Source organism: Caloenas nicobarica, chromosome 1 (genome assembly GCF_036013445.1).
Source record: "Caloenas nicobarica isolate bCalNic1 chromosome 1, bCalNic1.hap1, whole genome shotgun sequence".
Lineage (NCBI taxonomy): Eukaryota > Metazoa > Chordata > Aves > Columbiformes > Columbidae > Caloenas > Caloenas nicobarica.
Genome location: NC_088245.1, coordinates 97,611,644 through 97,634,944, shown reverse-complemented (window position 1 = coordinate 97,634,944; position 23,301 = coordinate 97,611,644). Strand labels below are relative to the sequence as shown.

The window sequence follows — 23,301 nt, the reverse complement described above, 5'->3', positions numbered from 1 at the left end:
AAACGATCAAGAATTAAGAACTATGGAAAAACTTAATTTTCCAATCCTCTGAATGCTATAAACAATATAAATCAAAAGGCAAGATGAGGTACTCAAGCAGATATCTGGTAATATTCTCCATTTTCATTACTACTTTTAATACCACTATCATTTGTTTTCAAAAAATATTTCCAAAATCACAGTAGTCCTATATGGCACTACTTGTAAACTAACTTAATCACTAAGTTACATTTCCAACTTATTTACGAAAAAGATGAGAGCGCTACATGCAAAAAGAAACACAAATACAAAGAAGAAACAACTCACTTGAAAACAACAAACTATGTTGCTCTTGTTCTTGTTCTTTAAAACAAATTGGTTTAATCCTGAAGCTTTTTTCAATGACCTAATAACTGTGGCTTGCTTCGGGCATATTTTTCTCCTACATTAATGCTGGCTTAATATTATTCATAACATATGATGAGTAAATTAAACAAGCTGACAGATACTGTTCTTAAAAATACTTAATTCTGTATAAATCATTTTGGAGGGTTTTGGGGTTTTTTTTAGAATCAGTTTATGTTAAAACAGAAAAATAATTTCAGAATTCAATGGATTTAGAATTGAAGAAAAAGGAAAAAAAAAGAAAACACAGAGAGGCAATATCTAACCCAGGGATTATCACTTCCATCAGTAAAATATTTCACTACAGAAGCATGTCAAAATACTGCTACAAAAACAAAGCTACTTTGTTTTTATAGCATGCAGAATACAGCTTCTAAGGCAACTGTAGAACCTTCCTTTTTGCTCACCAGGACAGTTGAAAAGGTTGCAGAGCTGTAACACATCCAGGCTGATGATAACAATAATCACATCTTTGCACCCTCCCAAATGCCTACCCTATCATGAGTGCTATTCGGGCCGAGTTAGTTGGGAAATAAATGCCAGATTACTAATTCATATGGCCAGACACATATCGGTTAATTTCTGTCAAAAATTAGCCCAAGTGCTACTACACTTCTAAAATGAAGAAAACTATGTTGGCAAATTCATCCTCTGTGGGAATTTCTACAGCAGCTGGTCTTTGCAAGATGCTCAATTAAAGCAAAGCTGATGGCTGCTGCTTGACAAATCAATTCAGAGGTGGCAAATACAGGGAAAAAAGCACAGAACCAACTGTGAGCATGCTGCAGAAAATTTGATGTTGGCACAATTAGCTAAGGAGCAGTCAAACAGAGAAATGATATTGTAAAGCTCTGCATTTTTCTTAACAATCCTCAAGAAATTATATATTCACTAATGTTTTGACAATGAAAAAGCAGAAACACATTTTTCTTCTTTCATATAACATAGTTATAAAAATTCATATTGTCAGTGAAACAGAAGCAAAAGATTCAAAAAAATCAGCTAGAAAATATCTTTGAATTAGCTTCTCAGAAGTCCACAATGGCATTTTTTAAAGGATCTGTCAACCAAATACCAAAGGAACCATTTACCTGCTGCAATGCTGAGTTAGATTTACCTCTATAGAGTAGCTATCGATAGAACTCCTAAGAGAAAGCCAGATTCAGGAAGACAGCAGTTAGATAGCCCTAATAAAACTGTGAAAATAAAAGTGAATTACAAAAAAAATATCCTGCTGCTGCTAAAATGGGTCATTACAAAAACAAATTTCTCTTGTGAAAAACAGGATTATTTTCCCAAAGGAAAGAAGTGGGACGCAGCTTCTGATAAGCAGCAGGAACTCTGTCCATGTTGGCGATTAAGGTAAAGCCTATGGTTTATATAAAAATGGCATGCAACGTCAAAGATGTGCCTACCTCATCAAAGGTCTCTGTCATTTTTCGCATGACATCCTTCTTATGCAAACTTTGAAACATCTCTGCTGTTACCATGCCTAGAAAAGTAATGTTTTAAAAAGAAGAATTACTGACAACTGTGTTATATTAGTCAAGTACAAACCACAGTAAGGACTTCATTTAATTTAGAAACACCAAGAAAGGGGGACTCAAACTGGTTTCTCTCTGTTTACACTGGTACAGTTAATGTAAACATGGGGAGATACACATTCGTTTACAGTAGAAAATACGGATGAACCAAAAATGAAAGTCACATTTAGAGAGATCTGCCCTGTGCTGTCTGGCATGGCTATTTTCTCTGTCCATTCATTTACTTCAAGGACTTACTAAAATTTTGCCCACTGCTAGTCAAAGACCCCAAAACGTTTCCCATAAGAAAAGGCATATTAGTCAAAGATCTGGAAAAAAAACCCTGAAATGTAAAAAGTACATTCTAGCTGCTTAAATATACTCAAAAGTTTCAGACTAACAGAATAGTCTTCTTAAAGCTCTTACTTGCCACCCGGAAGCATTTTGCCAGCAAACTGGACCCAGAAGTCACTGTGCCTCAGTGTTTGTTATGAAATAACTTCACAACCCTCTGGTAAAAGTAATTGCAATGAGGCAAGAGATTGCTTTTCTAGCCACCAAAGCAGGGAGCTAAGTTTGCTGGGCTTTTTACTTTCAAACAAAGATACCAGCAAAACAAAAGATAATAGGAAATTACAAAACAAATGGCAACCGAAACACTGGATTTTAATTAGAACGGTGATCAAAACAATCTTCCTTATGTGGGGATTCTGCAAAGGGATGTGACAAGCCACTTCAGAAACCTGACCTTGCAAACCACGTTCAAATACAACTCTGAGAGCTGGTATGCTATAAACACAGAGTCAAAGAATTTAACCAGCAACGTTCTTTACTGTTAGTCCTGCCCATCTGGAGTTTGTCTCAACAAACACGACCGATTATAAGTGCATGATCTACTGGAGAGAAAAATTCCATTTTAGAAAGCATACTTCAGACTACTCTCACCCACAGACACCTGAAAATGCTACTAAGAGGGTAAATTACCTTGACAGCCGGAGCACTGAATGAAGAAGTTGATCAGATCTAGAAGTGCCACATTCCTGTCTTGTTTATAAGCTTCAACCCAGTCATCTACTACACACTAGAATAGATTAAAGAAACTCATTAGTCAGGTCAGGAACTGAACACAGCATGCTGCACTCCACTGAGGACGCACATAATAAAGGCACAAACTAAGATTGTTCCATCTCCATTAAATTATAAAAATGAGAATAAACTCTGCATCATTTTCTTCCATTTCTAATAGTACATGCAAAAGATTCCTTCTGGGGCAAAATGAAGTCTTGAACTGCTCATTCACAATTTCCGCTCTAGGCAATGTTGCCGTTCACAGATGCTCTGCTCCTTCTTAACAGGGAAAATAACCACAGCTTTAATAAATTTAACATACAAGAAACAAATCTTCATTCTCCTGTTTTCTTTCCAGCACTGAGATAACAGTTTCATTCAAAAAAAAAAAAAAAAAGCAACAAAAAAACCCACCACCACCACCAATTTAACCTCTGAACCATCTAATAATTAATATTAAATTAACATTAGCAATTTTTCCTGGAAGATCTCTTCTTCTCTAACACCTGGTTTGTGTTGAAACAGTTCACATGCTGCACTTAAGCTAAAAAACAACTGCAAATTTCATTTCTAGGGCAGTACAGCCTACAGCCTGTGACAGAGGCCTGCTGGGACAAGCCACCCAGGCTTTGACCCACCTTAAGTGTCACACAGGTCTAATGAATTCCAGCAGAAGCAGCCTGGACTCAAGCTGCTGCAGAAGCTGAGCTCTTCAGGGAGCTCTGCTGAGGTTAACACAACTGTAGCATGGCAAAAGTCCATCCACACAAACATCTTGGAAAAACTAAGGTCTCACATCCAAAATATAAATGCAGTTTTCATGTGTGCACACAGAGTTTGCTTACAGACACTACACACTGGAGACAAATGCATAACCCTGTATAAAAATATTTGGGACTCCAGATTTTAATCCTTTTTAAAAACATAACATATACATATGCTCACAGAGTATGGGGAGGTGGGTGTCCTCTGACTACCTACATAGACACACAGGGAATCTGACTACTATGCAAACTGCCGTCAAACTGCGTTGGGATGGGGATAAAAGGCAAGCTCCCGGAAAAAAAAAAAGTCTGATTTTCAGAATCCCAAACAACCAAAATTTTCTACTGATCAACCTCTTCTGTATTTTTTTAAATCATTATCTTTTCATATGATCAGACATTGCCTTAGGAAGACTGGTTTAAATACATATTTCCTTTCTTTTTAAATATCTGACAGCTACTTTTTCATTAATTTCTCGAAGATGCGTTCTTTTCAAGAGCCATGCTCATAACAGTTTTCCAATCAAACATGTTTCTTCCCCATCTGTGCCCAAACAGAACAAAATTTCAACGCTCCAGAGTACGACCAACTGAAATGACTGCTGTTTATCCATCTTCCCTCCACCAAATCCCCCAGAATTCAGAGCTAGAAATACCTGCATGGCCCGCTTCCCCATGCTGACCACTTCGAACAACGTAACTGCCTCAACCACTTCGCCATTCTGCAGCTGGCTCACTCTTCTGCTACTGGAGGAATTTCTCCGTATGTTTTCACACTGTTCTCGGACCTTCCGTTTCTCTCTCTGAAACAAGGTAAGCAAAGAAAGTACAGGAGAAAACATGACACATAACAGCCATTCACAGACACACAAATTATCCTCTAATAACAAGTTTATTTTACTCTCATTATAATGGTTTCCCTAGGGTGTCAACTTTTAAGCTTCAAGGACATTGGTAAAGCCTTATCAAACACGACCATACTAGAAGGGGATGAAAGAAAAGATTTACCAGTTTGAATTTTTTCACAACAATGAGTCATAGGCATAGGAAGGTACAACAGGAAAGAAGTTTCTGAACAGTTGTGTACTACCCAGAAGGCATTTTTCAGTGGCAGCTGTAATTTCTGAAGGAGAAACAGCAAGCACAGAAGCTCTTCCATATCTTTTTACTCACAGGGTAAACACAAAACCTGCAAATTAACATCAACTGCACAAAATGCACAGCTAAGAAAGAACACATGCTGAAATGAACTGACTGTTCAAAAGTCAGCATTGAGGCTCTGATGCCAATGGAATTCAAGGGTCGAGCTGTATACAGCGACTAGATTTTAGATGCACTGTATTGTGATTGTTTTATATGATACTCGATTTTGTAACAATTGAATGAGACAGAAAATAAATTCCATAATTTAAAAAAAAAAAAATCAAATTACTGGTGTTTTCAGGTTGCCATTTCTCACGCAGCTGCCGTTCTGCACAGCAGACTCAGGCACAGGCTCATCGTGGACAACGTTCTCTCTGAAACATAACAAACATGTTGAGGGGGTTAGCAGTGACAACACAGAACTACACACTTCAGTACAAACAGAAGAAAATAAATGCACATATATGTATTTTAATATTTTTAATGAATCATTTGGAAGTTATGTCATTTTGTTACTAGAAACCACACAGCTAACTTTAAAAATACAACAGAAATTTGGGGCCTTTTTCAAACTATTGGCTTTCCTGTAAGATATACAGATAATTAGAAAACTAGCAAAACTATCAAAGATATCAAGTAGAAAGAGAGCGCTGATGTTGACATAAGGCAGCCTTTGTTGACTTAAGAGCTTTGCACCATGAATCAATAACTCAGGTATGCATTCACGAGTGCTCTACACAAAACAATAACGTTGATGGGTCTACAATTTAAAACGAGAGGAAGAAACTGTTTTACTTTGTCTATAAAACATGCTGAAGAAACAAGGCACATAAATTTCATTTGCAGGTCATTGCTAATACAATGGAGGAATAATGTTATAAATAAAGATGCACCTTCTGGGAGATCTGAAGCCATACACTTATCTGCAATCAAATCATGCCTCTTTTCATCATTCCCAATGCTAACAATGTGCTTTGTCAAAGATCAAGTTTGAGCAGACAAGCTGGATCCCACTTGTGCAGCAGGTCCAGTACTGGTGGCTGGCTGCTATGGCCTCCTTTTTAACTATGGTGGCCAGGACATGAAGCCAGTTGACTTGTACTATAAGAAGACACAAAAAAGTAAATATGGCAGTGTACAGTAATCGCCATTTTCATGAGACTGCTGCAACAAGAAAGCGTACTAGCACAAGTGACCACTTTACAAAGAAAAAAACAATGTATTACACTGCCACGTATAGTCAGCTCTCCAATATCCAGTGTTGGAGAACCCAGATGGAGAATTAACTGATGCAGAGCCAGCTCAACTCCAGCTAGGTTTATCAATGCCAGCTAAGCACTGCTGTTGTTTTTCTTCCCAAGATTGTTTCAGCCAGACATTGCCTCCACAAAGCAAATCCTAAGGCTGAATAGCATCAACTGCAGGACCAAGGTCTTGATGTTATTTTACTAGTGAGAGCAGACAGAGGGTTTTATTTAAACACATCTCAGTTCACTTTTTGACTCTATTGAGACACTTCACCATAAGCAATGTAGAATTAGGCTTCCAAAGACTCTTATAAAAATTCTACATAAACATAAAATTCTATTAAAATATATGAAATTTCTAAATACCAGTTCTGCAAATGCTTAACTTCCCTACAGAGAGAAGTCCAATGAAAGTTAAATTCAACGAACATCTCGTCATAGAAAAGTTCAAAATGTGCCACAGTGTTTGACAGATAAAAGCCAAGAAAATAATTCATGGTGAACCAATTCTTACATCAGTTGTCCAGACTTCTGCATGTTGTAGAAAGAGAGGGATGAACTATAGTTCAGAACTGAGTCAGCATGCTATAAGCAATAGTCTGCAAAAATTTTCAAATGTTTTCTTTGATTTGCAACTGCGACCACAGAGATTAGGTATCTCAAGCACCAGTAGGGACCTCCTAGCTGAAAAGAACAAGCAGCAAGAGACAGCAATACGCACTGCTTTTCTGACCACAGTTAGCTCTTTCCAGACTCTTCTACGGATCACAAATAAACAAAAAGAATCCAAACGTGTTTGTCAAGGAGCTGCTTCTCCTACATGATTAAATCCTTTCACTCTTGATTTCAAAGCAGAATGCAACATCATGAGGCTGGACTAACTTGTCCTTACTTGCACAGTTTCACTAGTACTACAACTCAGATGCCAGCCAATGTTGTGGTAACATGTGTTACCTGTTTCTGCATTATACCTCAATGTAACACTCAACACACTCTCAAACAACTTTCCTGAATTGTTTGCATGTACTATTTAGCAACTTACTTGACTCCAAAACAAAAGTAAATGCACTTCATTTGATTACAGCAACTATAATTGAGTCCAAGTTGGATTAAAACATCTAAATAACAAAAAAAAAAAAAAAGAAAAAAAAAGAAAAAACAAAAACACAGAAGGGCTGCAGGACAGTTCAGTTTAGTACTTGTCTGATCATGTACGGCTTTTTCATATCTCTGTCTAGAATATACTTCTTTGAAGCTTTAACTCATCTCTTTCCCAAGAACATCCTGAAGGATGACACTACAGATGGCTCTGTGCTATTTACTTTGTCAGCTTATGCCAGGGAAAATGAACCTGTAGCAAAAGGGGCTCAAAAAGTGAATGCCTCGTATATGGAACATCATGCTTGCCAAAGCTCAGCAAAACCTGAAAGGACGAGAAGACCATTGATCTACAGTTTCCTCAAGTTGTGCTAACAACGCCAAGTAAAACAACATCTCTGTGATGAAACCAGTTGGAGTAACTTTCACACATGCACTAAGCATCTGTCTTAAATGCCCAACCAGCATAACTGAGCACTAAATACTAATACCAAAAAGCCATTTAGTTTCTAATTGTTTCAGTTATTAGTGCGCCACAGCACAGCGCAATGCCACAAGAAGCACCATGCTACAAAGACAACCTACGCAAAAGCAGAGATTTTAAAAATCCAGATACTATCAATACTCATATTTGTCCGTTCACTTTTTTTTTCTTCCTTTTAATACTGATGTTACTGATAAGGCTATTCATAAGGCAGGTAGTTAAACATTTGCAGAAACTAGACCAGAGCCTAGAACTGAACCCCATGAAACCACTTAGAAATTAAATGAGATATTTTAATGTAGTTTTTATTTGCATAACTAAGTTTCTGTTGAAGAAACTGTAAACATAATTAAGACTTTGTCTTATCTTCTTGAGCAAAACAGGAACTACCGTATCTAGTTGAGGATAACATGCAATCACTTCTGCAGTGATCCTTATACGCAACTTCACTGAACATATTTTCAGCTATATGAGTGCAACAGTATGTTTGACACTAGTCTTCTATTTTTTTCTCTCCTATGTTAGTCTGCACCATACTGACCATTTTTTACACTAACCAAATTCACTGCCTCATGCCCTGGTAAGAAACAGTTCTCAGCCATTTACTTTGTCTCCATCAGCAATCGGTCAGAAAGCACAGGCAGAATTCCAATCCTATCTCATCCTAATTTTCATATGGCTCACACGCGCATTTTTATCTCACATTCCTGCCACCATACAGTCTTTTCACTACCACTTGAAGTATTACTGATATAAAAACAGTTGAGGCAAGAAGGACACAAAGCCTTTCATCTAGTACTCATACACAATATTATTGTGAGAATTTTTGATTTCAGTTTTCTCATCTTAATAAACATCTGGAGCAGACTCAATGACTCACACTCAGAAAGAAAGCTACTTCTTTAGAAGAGAGGTAACATTCCTTTAGCTGTGTAAAAGGAACAGTTAATCTTTTTTACTGAAGGAATCTTACCTGTAGGTTTTTTAAAATATAAATTTCAAAACAACTGCTTCATCTTTTAGAAGCAACATAAGAAACTCAGCTAAACAATTGCCAGGTATCTTCCTGGCACTTCTGAAACGGAGAGATGGGCTTCAGATGAAACATACTGGAAAGGATATACAGGAAGTTATATTAATTGTCATCATAGACTATGAGGAATACATCTCTTGGCTTTCATTAGAGCTTAATCATAGAATCATTTAGGTTGGAGAAGACCTTTAAGATCATAGAGTCTAACTGTATGAAGCAAAAGAATGAAGTAAAAGACCTGCAGCAGACTTGCTCAGAATGTGACAGAATCAGCAAAGATTGGGCTGCAATGAGCCCAACGCATGCAACACTGGACATCTAAAATGCTTCACATTTTGAAACTAGATAAGATATGCCCAAATGTTTTAACTTTACCATTTATTTATTTATGTCTGCTCTTTTTACCTCCAAATACCATTCTGTAAACAATGATGTGAATACATTTGGCTTATAGATCATCTCAACTGACGACTGAAAAATACGTTATGAAAGGGAGAAGCCTTGACGTATGCCTGATAAAAACAGCTAGAGAAGCGATGCCCCCCTCAATGCTAACAGGAAGAGTACAGATTACTTAGCACTCTTCCCTCTCAGCACCCCAAATTCAACACTGAAATGAACGCATACATTGACTATGAATCTGCCCATTATATTTTTTTCAAAGTAGGTCCATTTGCAGCGTAGTGAGTAAAGCACAGAAAAGCTTGTAAGGCAAAGGTCCCTGCCAATCAGCAAAAAAAGTACATTAAGAAGATGCTAAACAATACATACAAGAGAATAAAATGGGCACATTAGTAATAAGACACAGTGCACAACAAATCCCCTTTTTTTTCCCCCCCTCTCACCCAAAATGACACATTGTAGACTGCCCCAGCATCTGCAGAGCACAAATTCGAGGGACAGCACCCTAATTTACCACTAAATGTTAACAGGCAACCCGTGCCAGGTCTTACTTTTGGGTGGGTAGGGTGTTGGGCTCGGCTATCATTTCCGCTACATTATTTCAGCAGCGCAGGCAGCAGCTAACACGGGCAGCACCGCTTCTCAGGAAACTTCACCAAGATCGGTAGTGTTAAAAACTCAACAAAGCTTCGGGCTCTTGCCGGCGAAACAGCCGTCAGAAACTGCCAAGAAAATAAAACAGAAAGGGTTAATTCCGAGTGGTTCTCCTAAAATTAAGTCAGAACGCCTCCCCGCAAACCAAGTCTGCGGCTTCGAGAAATACATCCATCCCAAGAGGAGCGCTCGGAGGCGGCACCGCCGCACCCGGCAGGAGCCCCGACGCGGCAGCGCGCACGAAGCCGCCGGCGGTCAGCGGGCTGGCGGGGCCGCACGGCCCGCTCATCCCTCCCTCCTCCTCCTCCTCCTCCTCCTCCTCCTTCTCCTTCTCCCCCTCGGGCAAACCCCGCACCGCCGGCGGCACCGCACCCCGCACCGGCGGGGCCGCCTCAGGGCCATCGCCGCCGCCGCTGCTGCTGCTGCTGCTGCCGCCCTGAGGGGACGTAACGCGCGGCGGGCCGGCCCGCGACTGGCGGGACCTTCACCCACCCGTGCGCTCCCGCACGCAGCCGCGCCGGGGGAGGCTGGGGGGGTGGCGGCAGCCGCGGCCCGGGACGGCGGCGATGGGAAGAAGGGAGAGCGGGACGGCGCAGGGACGACGGGACGCGACACTCACCTGCCCCCCAGGGACGCGCCCCCTCCCCTCGCTGCGGCCGCTCGGGCCCCGGCTCCGGCTCAGCGTCAATCACAGCCGCGCCCGGGCACCACCCGGCCTATCAGAGGCGAGTATCGCTGTCACGTGGTCCGCCACAGCGAGCGGGCGGTGCAGGTTCGCGGTGCGCCGGTGCCTTTGGGGCTTCCGTAGCGGCCGGGGTGAGGGCGGAAGGACGCGCCCGGGACGGTCCCTCCCCGCTGCCCTGCCCGGGGGAGGCGGTGGCGATGGGGCCCGGCCGCCTCTCGCAGGCGCTGCTGCTGCGCTGCAGGTGGGCGGCGGCGGCGGTTCTCGGCGGGGCCCGGTGCCGCGGGGGGCCGCTCTCCGCCCGCCCGCTCAGCGCCGCCGTTCGCCTGCGGGCTCCCCAGCGGCCGCCGGGCAGGGGGGAGCCGCCGCGGGCGGGCGGCGAAAGGCGGTGGAGGGTGACAGAGAGCGCCGGCGGGGACGATGATGATGATGATGATGAAGAAGAAGAGGAGGATGTCGGTGATGAGGAGGACGACGCGGAGCTGGAGGAGCTGCTGGGCCCCGCCCCGCTGGCCGTGGGGCCCGGCGCGCAGCGCGTGGCCGTGGTGCACCCGGCGGTCAAGTGGGGCCCCAGGAAGTCGCCGCTCACCACGGGTGGGTGTGTGTGTGGCCGCGCCGGGACCGGGGGCGATCGGGGATCGGGGTCGGGCCGCCGCGGGTGCCGGCAGCCCGCCGTGCCGAGCCGCCTTCCCGCTGTGCCCGCCTCGGGTCCCGGGGTCGGCCCTGTTCTGAACGGCTGCGGCCCGCGGGGCCGCAGCTGGGGAATTGGTGCTGGTGGCGTGGAGGATGGAGCCAGGCTCTTCTCGGTGACAACCAAGGATAGGACAAGGGGTAATGGGTACAAACTGGAACACGGGAAGTTCCACTTAAATATGAGAAGAAACTTCTTCTCAGTGAGAGTGACAGAGCACTGGAACAGGCTGCCCAGGGAGGTTGTGGAGTCTCCTTCTCTGGAGACATTCAAAACCCGCCTGGACGCCTTCCTGTGTAACCTCACCTAGATGTTCCTGCTCTGGCAGGGGGATTGGACTAGATGATCTTTCGAGGTCCCTTCCAGTCCTCAACATTCTGTGATTCTATGAGTAGAGCTGTGATTACAGTGTTAAAACTGCCAAATATAAACTCTGAATACAGGTCTAGGTCGGTGTGGGTGGATAACTTTTTAAAGTGGGTATACCCTCAGGGGCTGTTCCCAGACTGGCACTTTGACCTGCGAATCACACTGACTTTGGGTCTTAGACAGCAGAACCACTTGGTGCACAGAGTATTTAGCTTGTTTAAGGAAGCAGCTGGGTTTCCCCCATATCAGCCGAATGTTAGTGGCCATCAGCCCTCAGTTATGCTGCCTGGCAGGGGGAGGCAGGAGTTCTTCCTCAGCTTTAGGCTTACCCATTACTTGGCCAAAGAGCTCTCCTGTCCATAGAAGAAAGTGGTGAAGATGAGGTCCTATGTAATTAAGTCGTCCCATGGACTTAGAGGAGTGCCTTTGTGTAGTTACACAGGGACGCAGTCGCTAATAATTCCTTTAGAAGGACCTTAATTAGCATTGCTACTCTTGGATTTCTCTCAGAAATCTATGTAGCTAATATGTATGCATTAATGATGCACGCTTCAGATATGTGATGAACTTGGCTTGATGTTGTTTCTCCAAGCACTCCTCTAATTACGCAGTTGTAATAGAAAAGATTAAGTGTTTTGTAAGTTTGTTTTATATATGTGTCAATTTATATATGATACTTCTTGTATTCAAGTTCATTATGTGACAAACCTAAATGTAATTCAGTTTTGTTAGTGCTGCTAATTATAATAAATTGTCACTTTGCAGAATAAAAGTTGTAACCTTTTCAGAACCTACATAAGCATTCCTATTTTACAACTGAAAAAAACCAAAAAAAAACAAAAAAAAAAGAACCAAAACAAACAAAAAAACGAAGGCACCTTTCTGTCCAGACATGCAGAAGAATAGCAGTGATCCCTTTCCATCTGTTTAGGCCCTCCAGATGAAGAGCCTGAAGTCTGAACAAATGTTTTGGGATGATTGTAGAAACACCACAGGTGCAATGGGAAATCTGTGCATTTTTCAAGGAACACTAACAGTATGAGGAGAAAGAGGATCATGATTATCTTTAAAAATATAATACCTTTTGGACCAAGGTAACCTTTTTAATGCATCAATTATGTTTTGCTATCTAGAGAAACCTGACAAATCCGATGAAAAGAAGAATGTATTCCCACTTGGCAAATTAAAACTGGATCTACTGATCTGATGTCCATGTAGTCTTTGTGATTTCATGAAGTCCTCAAAAGTCAGTGCTTTGCCATGTAGATCTTTAAAAAAATCCCCCAAAATGACTGATGACCCAGAATGCAGGATTGGAATCGACTGGTTTTAGCAAGTCATAAATCAGTGTAGGTCCTCTATGAATAAGTACCAGTGAAGTTAGCAGCAAGATAATGGTTTATAATATTGCCACAAAATGGCAAGGAATTAATTACGTGGTTTTGTGCTCATCTAAAATAACAGAATTTATTTTCCAACTAGTAATTCATTTTACTCGTTGAGGCAAAAAGCTTGGTATTTTCTTTGCTGACAATACAGTTAATTTTTTTTTAAATCAGCAACTACAGAAATAACTTGTACTGGCAGAAAGATGCTTTCTGTGGTAAAACTGCATCAAACTAAAAGTTTAATTATTCTGATTAGAGGTAAGACATTTTGCTCTTTGTGCTACTGGCTAAAATAAAATACCCTCATAGAATATCAGTGTAACTTAGTCTTTACCTGTTCATGCATGTAATTATTGAAAAATCTGAGAAAGGTTATGTTGGTATATCTTTTTTTTTTTTTTTTTGGTGTTCCTAAAGCTGAATTACAGATTGCTGAAGCTGTTGCTCTTGTCGATACCCTTCAGAATTGGACAGTTTTAGATAAAATGATTATTCCTACAAAAAATCTGGACAAGAAGTTTATTTTTGGCAAAGGAAACCTTCAGGTTTTGACAGGTAAGGACTGAGATTTTTTTCAGCACTGCATCATTCTAAATGGAAGACTTCAGCAACTGAACTATTTAAGGATAAGTATGAAAGCTGAAGAGAGAGAATTTTGGTTTTCCATCTTGCAGGTTTGCAAACAAAATTCAAATAATTGTTTTAAGGTTACAAAAGCAACAAAGAATAGAAACAACCCATGCGCTCTGAAAATGTGTGAGACAACTCAATCCCTGCGTTTATGTGATTGACATAAGTGAAACTGGCAGCTGTTTTACATAGTACTAAATTAGTGCAAATACAACTGTTCTGTGAAGAATATAATGCCATTTGATATTTTATGAGCATTCTGCTCAGTGAAAAATGGTTTTATATTCTGTATATTTTAAAAAGAGAATTGACATTTAACACTTTATTTTGTAATGGTTATCCATCTTTTAGAAAAGATTAAAAAATTGCCCCATGTGACAGCTGTCTTCTTGAATGTGGAAAGAATATCTTCACTAACAAAGGTAATTAAATATAATCGTATTCTTTACATCAGTATTGTTCAGAAGCTATTGATGTTATGAGAAGTGGGGTCGGTTCTAACTCTGAATTTGCAAAGGATGATATGTGAAGAGACCTGGTCTGAGTTTTGTGGAAACTAAATGCTATTACATTTGTCTGGCTGATATATATGTTACCAGCTCTCATGCATGACATTTTCCAGATCTTTTTCACAAAATAAAGAGGTGATAACACAACTTTTGTTATGAAGAATGTCTACAGTTTGGATTAGTTTATGTGCACATATAGCACTATACTTATATGGATAGCATATTTTTCTGTAGTTCTGTGGGTGCTGTATTGTATTTTGAATATGAGATGTAAGTTCAGAGTAAGTTTATATTTCAGTGTTTCAAATATTTAAACTTTCATTCCTAACCATTAAAAAGAAACTATATTTTAAACGGATGGATTACATCGAGGGGAGGAGCACGCTTCACTTTTTTTAACAGTAAAACAACTGGTGCATGAACTGTAGATGCTCTTTGAAATGCTTAGAGAAACTGAAATAAATACTTTTTAGGTTTTTTGCATGTACAGCATCATACAGGGTGTAAAGTGCATGCAAACTGCACACAAACGTTAGGGCTTTGCTGATAGTTTTGAATGCTTTCCCTAATTTTAAAATGGACAGAGGTAGAAAATATCTCTAATATATAGTTATCTCAAGTGCTTCAATTTATTGATGAAATGGAAGTTGAAAATGTTTCATTTCATTTTCCCAGTTTTTATTCCCTGATTTATAGTATGAGTATTTCTACTACTAGATTTGCTAAAAAAAATTTCTTTTAGCAAATCTAGATTTTAAGAGCAATCTAACAGGGTTGATTCAAGAAAGTGTTTGAGAACATATATAAAACACTAGCATTCTGGATTTTAGAGATGGCAAACTACTGCATGCTTTGAGCGTCTTTTGCTGAATTAGAGCATGTGTGGTGTTTTTGTTTGGACATTGGTTGGGGCTTTTTAAGTATTTAGTGAAAAGCTGGTTAATAAATAATTTTCCCACTTTCTTTCTAATTTTTCTTTAATTTTGGTGATCTTTTTTCTTTTCATGTGTTATCCCTATCGTTTCCCATACCAACACTTCATAATTATTTTTTGCAAGGACTTAACCACTGAGATTTGTGATTCTGAAATTCGCTGTAAGAGCTGTTGTCAGAATCCCTTAGAGGCAATGGAAGGTTTCTCACTGAATTTGATGAGCCTAAAAAATGAAGTTCTACCTTCTAAACTCTCTTTTTTACCTTTCTTCATGGTCAACCAAATTTTGCCTTTACATGCTCGTTACCCATCTATTGAAATGTAATCATGAGATCCTCTGAGTTCAAGTGTCCATCAGCCAAGCGTAACCATAGTGCTGTGTAGGAATTGATGTACTGGTACTGCAGGGGACAGAAAACATGCAAATTATTTTGTTTTACATGGCTAAAGAAAGAACTAGAAGATGCCTGGGGCGTGAAAGTCTTTGACAGATACACAGTTGTACTTCACATTTTTCGTTGTAATGCCCGGACCAAAGAAGCAAAACTTCAGATCGCATTGGCTGAAATTCCGCTTCTCAGGTACCTCGAGCTGCGCAAATCACATACTGATACTTACATACCCTAGTGACTATTTCTTCATAGCAACAAAAATAGTGATACTGTACTATAAAGAAAAATTACACTGTTTTGGTGCTTGCTTAGTATACTCAGTGAATGATTAGAGCGTAGAAATGTTTGCTTTAATGTCATTGTTTTAAGCTTCTGCAGTGCTGACAGGCAAAACCAGAATGTTCAATAGATAAAAAATATATTTCTCATGAAAAGGTCTTGGTTCTTTGTAATGCAGAAGATGGATTGCAAGAATGCGTAGGAACTGGATATGTGAGTCGTATAGATAATATTGATGGGTTTAATAAGAGAAGCTATAAACAAGGAATATTAAAGGCATTAATTTGTATCTGAATTTTCCACGTTTCTACATTACATGGAATAGAAATAGTTGTACATGGTAGTTGGTGTGAGTTGCATGGATGGTATGAGAGGCATCCTTGGCTCTGAAATTTCAGAATAGCCTTTATAATTTGCTAAGAGAGGTGCATAATTTTTCAAACCACAGTTGAGGAGCAAGCAAAATCTGGATTTTTTTCTCCAGGCTGTTCACCATGAGCAGGTATATTTAGAGCTCTGCCATTAGTGGGTTTATTTGTACTATTAGAATATCACTCCTGCTTCATAGTTGGTAGGCATTGATTAAAGAAAATTGCTTCTAATTAACTGTTACTCCACTGCCAGGTCAAATCTGAAAAATGAGGTGGCTCAGCTAGATCAGCAGAGGGGTGGATCAAGATACATTATGGGCTCAGGTAAATTCTAAATATTCTCGTGAATTAGATGATATTTTTCCTTCATAGCCTTTAAACAAATTTATTTGCATCTTATTTTATTTGGAGGAGGCCGGGAGGGAAAACTAGGAGTGTTCTGTATCTGATTAAGTGAACCTACAAAAGTTTATTGGAAAGTAACTTTAACTTTCAATCTGTACTGGCTCAATAAGTGGCCATGGACAGAGTATTTACTGCCAGAGGGGTCTATCATAAGTGTACATGGTTATTCTAGAATGCTTAGCATATGTTTTAATAATTACTTATCACTCTGTCTTAGGCAAGAGTACGTGGTTTTAGTTGCTTATTTATAACTTCATATGCTCTAGTGATAACTCACTTGATTTCCAAATGCACAACATCACTTGATGTGCTTTTTCTGTTGTAGACTGTTCTGCCAACTATTCATTTGTATTTTTCAGGTGAAACATTCATGGAAACACAAAATCGTATCTTGAAAGAAAAAGAACTTAAAATTAGGAATGCCCTGGATAAACTAAGAAGAAAAAGGTCTTTACTTAGAACTCAGCGCAGAAAACGCGAGTTTCCAGTTATCTCAGTAATGGGATATACTAATTGTGGTAAGCAAAAACTTGTGACATTGTAACAAGAAAGAGCTAACGTCTAATTTTGAATTAGAAACTCTAAACAGAATTTCATTTCAGTGTGAAAAGGCTTCGTATTTTAATTAGTTTTTAAATTGTGTAATGAATACGTGTCAATCAGGATATAGTTAGGAAAGCAAATTATGCTTGTTGAAGTTAGATTCTTTTTTTTTTTTTTTTGCTGTCTTCAAGACATGTTTTGGAGAAATGCCTTGCACCTATTGTGCCAAGAAGATTTTATATATATAGTGCTGAAGACTGTACTGCTAGGGTTCCTTTATATGAATCTTTCTTACTTGAACCTAAATAAAGCTAAAAGTTTTCTACTATTCATTTTTTTTCTTATAGCTTACACAGTGGATTCTTAAACAAGGCATAAATAGACTTTGGACTAGACATTTTTTCAGGTTACATTATTTTAAGGCCATTTCATTTTCTTATCAGACCTTTATAAAAACAAACTTAACTTGTGCTAATTGTGTTATCAGTTATATACAGAAAGATTTAGATTACACTGTATGTTTTTCTTAAATGTCATACTTCCATACTTCTAAAACTGAAGATTCAACAATGTATATATATATTACAATTTCATACCCATAATTGAAACACTTTAACTAGGGTATATACTGAGCACTTGAGTTTAATGACTAAATTCTGTTAAATATTCACTGAGTTAAATAAATGCCTCTAGTATTAGGTTCATGAGGAAACGCCCAATAAAAGCATAAACCTAATAAGCTACCTATTACTAGTGCTTCTGTTTATTGTTGGATTTAACAAGTAAATATTGAATTGTTTTATTTGACAACAGGACTACTGAGGGGTGCATAAGTGTATGCTTCCTAATGATGCCATGGCAGTGCTCTTCAGATAGTCTTAGAGGTGAGAGATGGGGGTAGGTCACTTTGCAGGTCAGCTCAGTCTTTGATCATCTGGTGATTTTTCAGCATTGCTTCCAGATGTGGCCTTAAATCCAACTGCAAGTTATAAAAGTTGAGACTGTCTTTGGATTTCCTAACATCCTATAGACAACTAATCATAAGCTAGATTTAAATTAGCGAAATAGATATGAAAAAATATGTTACAACTCACCCGAGCCTTGCAATTTATATATTTTTACCTGAAAGAAGCCATTAAAATCTTGTCCTTTTTTCTTTAATCAGGAAAAACTACCTTGATCAAAGCCTTGACTGGCGAAGAAGGACTTCAACCCAGAGATCAGCTGTTTGCCACTCTTGATATTACTGCCCATGCAGGGTACCTGCCCTCGCGTATGGCGGTCATTTATGTTGACACTATTGGGTTTCTGACTGATCTCCCACATAACCTGGTTGAGTCCTTTTCAGCTACGTTAGAAGAAGTGGCTTACTCGGTAAGTAGTCGAGTATAAAAGTTGAGAAATCAAATTCATTTCCTTTTAGGTAGTCCTCAGCCCTTCAAAAAAGGGGAAGTTAATTGGCATGCTGTTCTTAGTGAAGTGTCTGACTGACTACAGTACTCTCCTAAGATAACAAGGTAAATAGCTTACCATAACACTTGAAATCTTGCAGAATATGTAGATATGAAGAAATGTGAGAAAGGGTTTATTTGGAGTGTATGTGTCCTTCTCCATGATATATAAACCAACTAAATCAGATTTTGCTGATTAAATATATGAAAACCTAAACAGTGCATCAGAATAAGTTGAGGCCAGCTTTCTTGAGTGAAATAAATGAATGAAATAAAGCCTCTGGAATGATCCTTTTTTAACTTAAGGTTTCCTATAGCACTAAAAGTGGGCAATTGTGATGTGATGCAGGCAGCATGTCATAAAAATAAATGTACTTTTCCAGTCATTATCTCATTAAAGTTAGTTTCCTGTCTTATCACACAGTGTAAAGCTGCATATACACAGACATTTAAACAAAAAGCCTATGTTGTCCAAGAGATAGAATTCAGTGGTAGCTGGGTGCCGAAATGCTGCTGCGGATTAGACTCTTCACCATGTAGTATAATAATAGGACTTTCAACAGCTGGATGCAACTGTCCTGTTTGTCTCTCATTCTGAAGTGTTAAATGAAAGGCAATAAATTTCCTTTCAGTAATTTTACGAAGTTTGAAGCAGTATCTTGAGCAAAGATGACGAAACATTTTGAATGTCAATATTGAATTTGGTTGCTTGGATTTTATCATGACAAACATGATTGTGCATGTACTTGAAACATAACTTTTGTATAAAGCTTTCTAAGTGAAGCATCAGTAACAGTATCTTCGGAGCTAAGAATAAGGACAAGGAGAATTTTGAATTTAAAAATAGAATTACAAGGTACATGGGGTTTTTTCCCTCCATTTTTGAAACAGTTTTTCAACCATTATTCCTCTAAAACCTTTTTAGAGTTCTCCAGTATTTTTGAAGCCTTATTGTTACACAGCCTTGGCTTTGAAAAATCAGATCAGTTATTTTTTTAAAATCTGAATTCTGTAACTAGCTTGATAGACAGGGTTTGTTTCAGGGTTGATGGAGACAACTCATACTCACTGTGAAGTGAAAGACTAAGCTGCTTCAGATTTTCTTCCATCATGGTACAAAAACCAGTATTGGTTTAATACTGGCATAGTAGTTTATTTTACGGTGTTAACCTGCCAGTGTATTATGTAAAGAATAGGAAAGTATCTTATGTGAATTAGCAATGCTAAAATAGTATAAAACCTCTGCAACCTGGTAACCGGTGTGTTTCATTGAGTAACTCTCTTGTATATGGATGCTTGCTAGGATCTGATAGTTCACGTGAGGGATATTACTCATCCAGAAACCAACCTCCAGAAAGCAACTGTTCTGTCAGTTCTGAAGAATCTTAATCTTCCCAGCCATTTATTGGACTCAATGGTTGAAGTTCATAACAAAGTGGATTTGATAGAAAGGTAAGCAGGAGATGCCAAGTATGCTTAAACATTTCTTATGGTCTGGAAGCTTTTTAATTCTTAGACTGGAAAAGAGCTCCCACACTTCTAAATACATTTAGTAATGTTCCTCAGTCTTTTACATATGTAACTATAGTCTTAAAAAGAATTCATTATCTTCTAATTATTACACAAGAAATCACTTGAGTCATACAAGAAGTGGCCTCTGGAGGAAGGTGCTCTTATAAAGTAACACAGTTAAATTGTCCGTGCTTGGAATATTTTCACAACTTAATCTTCATGAGCAGATGTGCTAGCAATTGTTACCTTTCAGGTATAAACCCGCCGAAGAAAATGCTTTAGCAATTTCTGCTCTATGTGGACATGGTTTAGAAGAGCTGAAAGAAGAAATAGAGAAAAAAATTTTGGCAGCAACAGGGAAGAAAATTCTGACAGTTAATGTCAACTTAGAGGGATCACAGCTAAGGTAAATAATTTTGAATTGTAAGAAGGACTTGGAGAAACATGAAACTCTCAGTCTTGAACGTCTTAAAATTTCTGAGTCATATCATACTGATTTTAATCTGCATTAAGAATTATAGGGATAATCATCAAAGTTTTCTCACGTATTGAGAAAAAATGTCCCCATTAGGGACCCTGGAGTCTGCTGCTGAAAGTGTCCTTCACAGAGTTCTGCGTGTTAGTAGAATAAAAGATACTTCCTGAAAGACCATGCCATGGGTTCTGGAGCCAGGTTTCTGATAAAAACACAAATCTGAAAGATCTAGGAAAACATTATACCCTATTTCCAAACAGCAAGTAGCAAATGAAAACCTAAGCAAACGACTTCATCTTTTAAAGTGTTAAATTACCCAGACTGGAACATGTTGACCTAAAAAAAAAATCACGTTTTATGCAGTATGATGTCATACCTTTAAGATGTTAATATGCTTTTACTTTTACAGTTGGCTCTATAAAGAAGCAACAGTTCAGGAAGTGGAAGTCATGCCTGAAGATGGCACAGCCAGGGTGAAAGTGATAATCAGCAGTTCTGCTTTTGGCAGATACAAAAACCTCTTTCCTAACAGTAAGATTTTTATGCCATGAAACTGCGTCCTTTTCTAGGAAAAGAAACTGATCTCGTTAAGAAGATGTGAAATGAACTTAAGGACTTGGGTGTTGGAGAGTGTATTTCTTCCCCAGTTGATGTTTTTGATGCATTTTAGAAATGGACACTGCTTCAGACAACTTCTGTATGGAAACAATGAGAGCTTTGAGCTTCATTCTCTCAGCAAGTGCAAGGACAGCACTAAATTTTTAATGTTGAAAGAGTTGTTGGCGATAAGCTGTGGACCTCAAACACATGGAAGTCACGGGATAGCATCTGAATGAGCCTTCAGAAAAATACTAGTTTCTTATATAAAGTTTTTTACCCAATTTTTCAGAGTAAAATACTTATTAAGGTGTCTCAGATGGTCCTCAGAAAATGAAACTTGGTAAACAAAATGTTGTTGGCTGTATGTAAATACAGATAAGTTCACAGAATCACAGAATGTTAGGGATTGGAAGGGACCTCAAAAGATCATTTAGTCCAGTCCCCCTGCCAGAGCAGGAACACCTAGGTGAGGTTACACAGGAAGGCGTCCAGGCGGGTTTTGAATGTCTCCAGAGAAGGAGACTCCACAACCTCCCTGGGCAGCCTGTTCCAGTGTTCCGTCACCCTCACTGAGAAGGAGTTTCTTCTCAAATTTAAGTGGAACCTCTTGTGTTCCAGCTTGAACCCATTACCCCTTGTCTTACTGTTGGTTGTCACCGAGAAGAGCCTGGCTCCATCCTCCTGACACCCACCCTTTATATATTTATAAACATTGATGAGGTCACCCCTCAGTCTCCTCTTCTCCAAGCTAAAGAGACCCAGCTCCCTCAGCCTTTCCTCATAAGGGAGATGCTCCACTCCCTTCATCATCTTTGTGGCCCTGCGCTGGACTCTCTCCAGCAGTTCCCTGTCCTTCTTGAACTGAGGGGCCCAGAACTGGACACAATATTCCAGATGAGGTCTCACCAGGGCAGAGTAGAGGGGAAGGAGAACCTCTCTCGACCTACTAACCACCCCCCTTCTAATCCACCCCAGGATGCCATTGGCCTTCCTGGCCACAAGGGCACAGGGCTGGCTCATGGTCATCCTGCTGTCCACCAGGACCCCCAGGTCCCTTTCCCCTACACTGCTCTCTAATAGGTCATTCCCCAACCTGTACTGGAACGTGGGGTTGTTCCTGCCTAGATGCAAGACTACATTTTCCCTTGTTATATTTCATTAAATTTTTACACCGCCCAACTCTCTAGCCTGTCCAGATCTCGCTGGATGGCAGCACAGCCCTCTGGCGTGTCAGCCACTCCTCCCAGCTTGGTGTCATCAGCAAACTTGCTGATAGTGCACTCAATTCCCTCATCCAAGTCATTGATGAATATATTGAACAGTATTGGTCCCAGAACTGACCCTTGAGGCACTCCACTAGATACAGGACTCCAACCAGACTCCCCCCCATTGATCACAACTCTCTGGCTTCTTTCCTTCAGCCAGTTCCCAGTCCACCTCACTACCCGATCGTCCAGTCAACACTTCCTCAGTTTAGCTGTGAGGATGCTGTGGGAGACGGTGTCAAATGATTTACTGAAGTCAAGGTAGACCACATCCACTGCTCTGCCATCATCTATCCACCTTGTTATGTCTTCATAAAAGGCTATGAGGTTGGTCAGGCACGACTTCCCCTTGGTGAAGCCATGTTGACTGTCCCTGATGACCCTCTTATCCTTGATATGTCTTAAGATGGCACCAAGGATAAGGTGTTCCATCACTTTCCCACGGATGGAGGTGAGGCTGACCGGTCTATAGTTGCCCGGGTCCTCCTTCTTGCCCTTTTTGAAGACTGGAGTGACATTTGCTTTCCTCCAGTCCTCAGGCACCTCTCCCGTTTCCCAAGACTTGGCAAAGATGATGGAGAGCGGTCCAGCAGTTAATGAGTTAATAAGTTAATGAGTTCTGCTGGAATACGTATATAAGTAAAAAGACTGCCATGTCTTATTGCTGTGAAGCAAAAACCATAGATTCGTATATTTAAGCAATAAACATAGTTAGCTCTGCACATCTTTTACCCATACTGTTTTCTTGCCTACAGTAATTTATCCACAATACTTATTACTGTGTTAGTTCTAAAAGAGAAGACATTTAAGTTACATCAAACCATGGATTTTGTGTGAATTTATTTCACAAAATAAAAAACAAAACCAAAACCCGATCCGTTACCTGAGTTACAAATTACTACTGGGAACAAATAAAACAATCAACTATCATCACAGAAAGGAGAAGCAAAACAATTTCAGTCCATATTACACAAAGAGATCAAGTTTTATTAGACAGAGTAACAA

General features: G+C 39.7%; 2 protein-coding genes across 3 annotated transcripts in view; one reads left to right on the top strand and one right to left on the bottom strand.

Moving 5' to 3' along the window:
* Positions 1–10,501, bottom strand: part of LOC135984748 (cohesin subunit SA-2-like) — a 63,413-nt gene extending 52,912 nt beyond the window's left edge. For both annotated transcript variants that reach the window (XM_065627242.1, XM_065627251.1), the window contains exons 1-6: positions 10,420–10,501; positions 9,698–9,868; positions 5,172–5,256; positions 4,396–4,542; positions 2,892–2,988; positions 1,800–1,876 (exon numbers count right to left, since the gene is read on the bottom strand). In XM_065627242.1, coding sequence (XP_065483314.1) covers positions 1,800–1,876; positions 2,892–2,988; positions 4,396–4,542; positions 5,172–5,256; positions 9,698–9,732 — 441 coding nt within the window. In that variant the 5' untranslated portion in view covers positions 9,733–9,868; positions 10,420–10,501. The remainder of the gene's footprint in view (positions 1–1,799; positions 1,877–2,891; positions 2,989–4,395; positions 4,543–5,171; positions 5,257–9,697; positions 9,869–10,419) is intronic.
* A 114-nt stretch (positions 10,502–10,615) lies between these two features.
* On the top strand, positions 10,616–21,669 carry GTPBP6 (GTP binding protein 6 (putative)). The gene is made up of 10 exons (XM_065642057.1): positions 10,616–11,076; positions 13,348–13,485; positions 13,912–13,982; positions 15,454–15,584; positions 16,299–16,369; positions 16,810–16,968; positions 18,159–18,367; positions 19,748–19,896; positions 20,210–20,362; positions 20,841–21,669. Exons 1-10 carry the CDS (start codon positions 10,683–10,685, stop codon positions 20,980–20,982), a joined length of 1,617 nt encoding a protein of 538 aa, XP_065498129.1. The 5' UTR covers positions 10,616–10,682; the 3' UTR covers positions 20,983–21,669.
* Positions 21,670–23,301: the final 1,632 nt, after the last annotated feature.